The sequence below is a fragment of the Bison bison genome, unplaced genomic scaffold (assembly GCF_000754665.1).
Source record: "Bison bison bison isolate TAMUID 2011002044 unplaced genomic scaffold, Bison_UMD1.0 scf7180017864470, whole genome shotgun sequence".
In the NCBI taxonomy this organism is placed as follows: domain Eukaryota; kingdom Metazoa; phylum Chordata; class Mammalia; order Artiodactyla; family Bovidae; genus Bison; species Bison bison.
This window is the reverse complement of record NW_011495031.1, coordinates 2,663,505-2,671,320: the sequence shown is the minus strand read 5'-3', so window position 1 is coordinate 2,671,320 and position 7,816 is coordinate 2,663,505. Positions and strand designations below refer to the sequence as shown.

At 37.8% G+C, this 7,816-nt stretch overlaps 1 protein-coding gene across 2 annotated transcripts in view; it reads right to left on the bottom strand.

The window, feature by feature from the left end:
• Positions 1 to 421: 421 nt before the first annotated feature.
• The window catches only part of GXYLT1 (glucoside xylosyltransferase 1), a 52,115-nt gene continuing 44,720 nt past the window's right edge, over positions 422 to 7,816 (bottom strand). For both annotated transcript variants that reach the window (XM_010860765.1, XM_010860766.1), the window contains one exon: positions 422 to 6,236. In XM_010860765.1, coding sequence (XP_010859067.1) covers positions 6,075 to 6,236 — 162 coding nt within the window. In that variant the 3' untranslated portion in view covers positions 422 to 6,074. The remainder of the gene's footprint in view (positions 6,237 to 7,816) is intronic.

The window sequence follows — 7,816 nt, the reverse complement described above, 5'->3', positions numbered from 1 at the left end:
GAAAAGTAATGGTTTTGGACAAAGCCAGCCACTGCTATGGCTATGAGGGCAAGTGAACGGGGACAGGTGGCACCTTCCTCTTATAAAAAGATGTATTTTTGCCTCTGGTTGTCATTTGGGACCCAGAATGCTGGCTGTCATTTGGGGACCATGGGGGGAAAACTAGCTCACATGGTGAGAACAGTAATGTAAAGACAGAAGGTACCTAGGTTTCCAATGACATTGTCCAGTTGCTGAATTAGTCAATCCAGGAACTGCCATCTGCCTGAACTTTTAGTTATCAAGTTTCCCAAGCCTAATGATTTCAAAATAACTTAAAAAAATTATTTAAATGGAAGATAATTACTTTAAAATACTGTGATGGTTTTTTGCCATACATCAACAGGTATTAGCCTTCTAGAATAATTCAGACACATCATTTGAAGAAATCAGACATTTATTGAGTATATGTTCATTTAATAACACCACAGAGTGAAAAAGATGATATGAACTCCCCCCAAGAGAACAAAGCAACTTGCCATTATTCTCACATTATATCTGAATCTATAATCTTGCACTCACCTTCTCTTTAATAAATGTCAAGACACACAAACTACTTGGAGGAGGATATTCAATTTATCCTAAAATCATAATATTTTAAGGTAAAAAGCGGTTTAAGAGTAGTAATCGCTATGTATCACAGTATAGCAAAATGCCTTCTTGCAGCTTTAGAATCATTACTACCCAAAATATTAACACATTTATGCAAAGACTTGTGAAAAATGGAAACACCTTCCAGTTTCTGATTTCAGGAACAGGTGCAAACCACCATCTCCTTCACAGATCTTCTGTTACAACATCCATCAAAAGCCACTGGCCCAGCCCTCAGACACTGGCAGTGAATGTGGTGCACGTGTGTTCTGTTGACTTTGAAATGGATGACACAGTCCACAGCAAAGCTGCAAGACCTGAATTATTTTTGCATAACACCCCAATATTCCCTGAAGAAATTTTATACACAGATTGAAAACAGCTATTTTCCATCATAGTCAAAGTCCACTTATATCTTAAATGGAAGGTACACTGTTGGCTTCTCTTTAGTTTTTACAAGGACTTACTATGCTGTTATATATTTGAATATGCTTACAAATTCAGACGGTATATGTAAACTACACATCATCAGAGGCTTCACATCAGTTCAGTTTGTATTAAAAAGTCTGACCAGACCTTCCAAATAGCATTCACAGCATTAGAAGTGAGAGAGATTTTCCTTCTCCTCCAACAAAGGCTCTCTTTTGTTTGATAACTGGAGTTATAGAAAATTCTTAAAAAATAACCCCATTAGATATTTGGAATTATTGGTAGAAATGAGGTGACAATAGATATTTTCCATTTAGAAGTAAGTCTGACATTGATTTGTAATCAGTTTTAAATTGCCTAGTTCAACATGTTATTCCATGTTCTTCTCATAATTCTGTAATTGCTAGATATCTAAATTAACATCATATTCATTTTTAGTTAAAAAAATTCTTGCACCACATTTTACACCTGCTTTAAGTTCATATAACTTAGTTTTAAAAATCTAGTTTCATGTTCAGTGAATCAAGAAACAACAAACATCAGGACAGTTAAGCCAGGCTTTAATAGGCAAAAAAGGGTTGCTTTGGCAATGTATAAAAGGATAACTGTTACAGTACTAATCATTATTTAATCTACTTTTATTAAAGATTAAAATGCAATAAGGCAATTGTTTTAAGACACTTGAAGTTACATTTAATAAACTGACAACTGTTCCTACACTGGCACACTGTGCGCCTACCTTTCCTGACACAGTGTGCCCCTACTTTCCTTCTCTGTTTACAAAATCAAAAAGTAAAAGAAAAAAATTAGTGGTCTTGCTAAATCGCTACAGATTAACACTAAGATGTTTACTCCTTACAATATAAACTTCTGAAAAAGAAGACACTGACTACCCTCTTCTAAGGTTTTCCCATTTAATGTACTCCTGTTGTCTCCTGTTCTCTTGAATCCCTTCCTAACACTCCACCTGGAAGTATGCCTATTGAGGAATCAATGGATGTGATGTGTGGTTTAAACTGCCACTCAAGGCAGGGCAGTGGTTCCCAAACCTGGCCTCCTATCAGTATCATCTGAGAAAACCAGATAGATTCCTGGGCCCCCTTCAGATCTATTAAGGTTATGCCCTCCACTCTAACCTCCTGTATGATCTATGTGGTCAGTCCTGCATAATCCATTATCTGGGAGGACTAAAGGATGTCAAAAAAGAAGATATTTGTCATCCTGTTTCCACAGGTCTTAGGTCACAAACTGGGATCCAATAGATAAAAAGAAGAAAAAAAACTACAATGTAGAATCATAGCACTAAATGATCAGTGAGCAGAGTAACTGGGCAAAGACTCTACTATCAACAAATCAAACAAACAAATTCAACAGAGGTAGCCTGGCTGCCCCTTCCATGAACGCCTGACCCCGCAGGGCCATGAACTGAAACAGAGGAAGGCAAGCTGACGGCAGTACAGGCTAGGGGGCTGCCGCTTCAGAAGTGACTGTCCCCACACCACTTCCCTCCCTCTTGCCTTCCCTATTCCCCACTCTTAGCCACTCTTCTCTTTCTCTGCCTTTGGCCATTCTCACTCTTATTCCCTTCTACTTCCTCACTTTTCTCACTTCCTCTCTTTCCCTTCTTCCTCTAATCATTCATTTACATCATTCTTTTCTTTGCTTTCTCTTCCTTAAAAATTCTTCCTTACACAAGCTAAGCAAATTCACACTGGAGATACAATGCACGTCAGCAAACATTCAGTCTAAAACAGAATGATCTGTACAGGAGGCAACAGGGCAGCCCAGAACTTCAGCAGCAAGGCTGGAGGGGCATGAGGCAAGCCACGCAGCTAACCCATTCTCTCTTCTGGGTCTCACAGCTCCATGACTGCTGAGTCTTGTGAGGCGGGAAAGGCACGCTGATTGTTCGCAAACTTAGGGTACAGAGAAGGTGAATGATATGCCCTGGCCCCTAACCAAGAGGAGAATGTAGATCCAGTTCAGTTTGGTTTTCTTTCCTTTATACCAATAACATTTGACTTGAGGCAAAATGAGAGAGCAGTGAAGCAGTAAAACTGTTTCAGGCTCTGAAGTATCCAGAGATAACCAGGTTACTGTATATACATTATGAACTACTCTTCCCAGGGGGAAAAAACAAAATATGTATTTTCTTAAAATGTAAATCACAATATATATTTTCTAAAGGTTTTTTCCTCTAATATGGCAACTTCATATAAATGAAGGTTGACTACATTATAAAGTCATTTCACTTTGGTAACACTGTAGCTCAGAGATAATTCTGAGGTCAAAATTTTTCTAAGACATAGACTCAAAGAATATATAATTCAAATACACTGCATAGATATACTGTCTTAAGGAAAGAAATATAAAACATTCTCTAAGCTGCTCTTGAATTTAACCTCACTAATGCTGAGAAACTGTATTTCTTGAAACTTCTCAAGGAAAAAGTTTATCTAAAGATAAATTCAGAAAATTCATTTTAATATTGTTAAGGACTTTCTGTGATATCCTAAATTTTAGGTAAAAACAGTCCCTCAGTGGAGAGTTTTCACCATAACCCAATTTATGGTAAAATGCTAAAATTAGGTCAGGACTGAATAAACCAAGTGAAGAACCTTCCAACTGACCCCACAATGGAGAGTGTGTGATGGTATAAATAAGGCACAACATGTGTGAGACCACAGCACACAGTCCAGTTAAACTATGACACACTCTACCCAGTCTCAATCATACTAGAGCCCATGGGGCTAAGAGTCTGTTCACTGAGAAAATTAAACCTAAGAAACCTCCTAATAATATAAATTCATATTTTGTAAATAACCCCAAGTACTTCCACTAACATTTCAGAATCACATTTATAATCCACCAACTGTGCTGAGAACTGTGGTCCTAACTTCAACCTTCAAGTTGGCAGAATGATTTCCAGTGGTTCCCAAACTAAATGACACCGAAATCATCTGAGGTGCTTGTTAAAAATAGAATTATAAGGTGACTTATTTTTGCACTCTTATCATAAGGGAAATGTGCCTTTGATATTAACTGAAGCCAAAGGGGGTACAATGTCACTGCAGTTAGCAAAGTGTTTATACAGGTGAAATAACATGATGACTGGCATTTTCTTTAAGATACATCAGCAAAGGAAAAAGGGACAGATAACACAAATGTGGTAAAACACTGACGTGTTCAATCTGGACAAGGAGTCCCACACTGTACTGTTCTCTCCACTTCTGTGTAATGTGCAGATCCATCTGGATATGGCATACCAGGGTCATCTAAGGTGAAGCCCAGGCCATTCTCATCAAGGTCCCCACAAGAGCCTAATATGCCAGGCAGCCAAGGGGCTCCTCCGGGGCCATTAAAAATGATCCTATCTGCTCCAAACTTTGAAATTCTAGGGATCCTATTTTTTATTTAGCCAATTCAGTCTGAACAATCAACAAGTTCATGAGTGCTCATGTTCACTGTGGCATTCCCTAAATGCTTCTGTCCCATGAGAGCCGGGCTGGTTGTCAAATTCGGATTCGTCTTTCTTACACCTTCCTTTCTCAATCTGTCCCTGACTGAACTGCACCAGAGGCCAGATCTTCTCTCACATCCCCACAGAGGGCACTGTGTCTTCATAAAGCCAGTCACCACTATTTTAGGTACTTCATAAACGACCAGAGAGTGGCAGTTTTCCTTCATGATTTTCTCTTCTCTATTTAAGTATTAAAATATCAAAAGGAGAAAAAGAAGTTAACCTCATAGTACTTGGTAAAGAGACATGTGCCCCAGCACAGTACATGCCAAGTACTCAGAATCAATAGTTATATCAGTTAAAGGTCAAAAACACTAAGAAAAGTAATATTTTTCTTACTGTTAAGATAAAAAACATAGCTGTCTCAAGTGACATTCAAAAAAAAGGAGGACATGCACATTAACCAAATCAAAACTGTTTTTTCTACAGTTAGATGTGACAATCTTAAGCCAAATCATCCATGAAAGTTTTCTAATGTACTTAAGGTTATATACGTATATTTGCTTCTTCAAAGATATTTTGCAAAGCCACTTTGAGGTAGAAGGGAAAAGGTTTCAATGGACCGCTTTTTCCTGCTCCACTGTAACCGTAATTGATCACTGCTCACAGAAGACATAGCTTCCGTATTTTGGTCCACCACATTTTCCACCATCACGTAAGTATGCTTGTTAGGTTCTCACTTTATTATCTGCCTATTTATTGCTTCCAGAATGCCCAGTAAAGCTGAAATTTTTCATTTAAAGTGATAGAAAAATTTTCCTAAAATGCTTGCTTAATCATCTTAGATTTGACTTTTGGCAAGACAGTTAAGCACATAGAAATGAAAACACTACATTTCACAAATACACACACAAAAAAATCCAAACTTTCACTGTTTTTCTTATAGAGCTCAGTCGTAAATGTGCAGCTTACATATAAACTAAAAACACTTTTAAACATGATTGTCACAAAAATATTTTAAACAGAGATGAAATGTATGAAGGCACGCACAGATTGTCGATAGTGACATCAGTTACATCACATTTCTTTAGAAACAGAACCTTTCCTGTTTCTGTAAACAACTTTTTTTTTCTCACACATTTAAAGTGAGGTTAGTGCTGACATAAGATTATTGCTATACTCACAGTTTGAGTGTTTCCACTGTGTATGAGGTACATTTTCTCCATCCATACATCCCTACTACTCTTACCTACTTGAGAGTTAAGAGTCAACCCAAGTCTGTAGGCTATATCCATTCAATAAGATTTTTGTCAATACTGGAATGATACCAGATAACATTATAAAACATCAGAGATCAAAAATATCTTCTTGTTGAGGTCCAAGACTTCAACTTGTTCTTCATTACATGAAAATACAGCTCATTTAACTTCTTCAGGAAAAAAATTATACTGAAGATGAGTAATTTCTTCCTGAAAACTTCATCTAAGACTATTCCTTCACAATAGTCTCTGATATTTTGTTGTTTTAATTCATTTGATTTAGCAGTCACCACGAATCACCTTTCTTTTGGCGGTCTGTCGTAACGGTCTTGTATGCTTTTTGTCAGCTGTTTGATAAATATTTTGTAAATTTTTCCACAGTATGTATGCACTGTCTTTTGTAGTTCCAGTTCTAATGGCTTTAATAAGGAATGGATGCTGTCATCTTCAAAAGAGCACTAGAGATAAAAAGACAAAGATATACATAAAAATTTAACTCTATTCCCAATAACTTCTTCAATCAACTTTGTATCAACAGTCTCCACTTTAAAGTCTCATAGAAAGCACGTGCCCAACAAATAATTTCAATGAATTAAATAGAAGACATCTCACAGGAGGAGGGAGGAGGCGGGGAACCCTGTGTCAAGGCAAGGACATGGTCAAGAGCAGAAAAGACCCAGAGATTCTCACAACTGTGAGAAGACAAGCAACCGGTCTGAAAGGGGCTGAGAAAGACTAATAAAAGCCAAAAAATCACTCCGGTAACACTGGTGAAGCTGGACTGGAAAGGAGTGAGATAAAGAGAGCACAGTTCAGGGCTTCCCAAAGACCCCTAGCTGCACAAGGATAAATGTGTGAGAACTGCTAAACACCATGCACTCTTGAGCGAAATTCACAGGGGCACGTGAGAAACTATTAAAACAGAAGATGCACCTGCTGAATGTTGTTTGGCCACTAACTCCAAAATGTACTTTCAGAATCCTTTTTCACTACAAAATGTATTCATATCTCAAGAAATATATTTTGGAAAACAATGCAGTAGTAGTAGTAAGTGGGAAAAAAGCTGAGATCTTAGTATTTTCGGCCATGTACCTTTTTGTTATTTGCAACCACAATTAGAAAGACTGATGAGGCTTGAAAATATCTTACAGGAAATTTTGAAGTCAGTAAAAAATGGAAGACTCTAAAGGAAATTCAGAACCTGAAATCTAGGAGGACTGCAAATGACCTGAGGTTTACTACTCTGCCACAGAGGGAGAGGAAATGGAAGCACCACTTGAATCACAATTAGTGAGTCTGTAGGAAGCTGCAGCCTCTCTACGGAGAACAGGCTGAACTTCAATGCTCATTCAGAACACTGATGTGATAGGGCTGCACAGAGATCCTACACCCTGGTGCCTCTATGCAAGAAAACTAGGATCATTATGCATGAAACCTTTCCTCTTGGGTAATTTTTTCAAACCTAATCCCATATACTGAAGATAAATATCTTCAGGTATTTTTAAAAATAATAATAAAAAAAAAGGCAGAGGGGAGAAGAGGCTTAACTAGGAAGAAATGTAATGAAAATAGTAACAGCCAGCACTCTGGAATCTGGGAGAAACTGCTGAAAGCTGGACTGGTTAAAAAGAAAGCACTTCCTACACACCAGGCATCAGGCTAACAGCTTTATATGTAGTAATGCATTTAAGCCTCACACTGACTTTATGAAACATGACAATTTACAATGAAGCAACTAAGGTAGGGAGAGAGAATTTTTCCACTTACAAAGCTCTAAGTGGCTAAGCCAGGATTCCACCTGCAAAGAGCTTTACAACCACACAGCACTGTTTACGCAAAAAAGCAAATGAAATTGTGCCAAGTGAGTTTCAAAAACTCTGCTGAAGAGATGAAGCTCAGTTAACAGTGGGCAACTGTTGTGTGTTGTATATAGATATGTCTACATTCCTCTGGGGTTAAAAGGAGCAGCCATGCTGAAGAAGGTAACCTTCCTCAAGGTGTAACACCTGTATGAAGTGACACTGTATGGTAACATTTC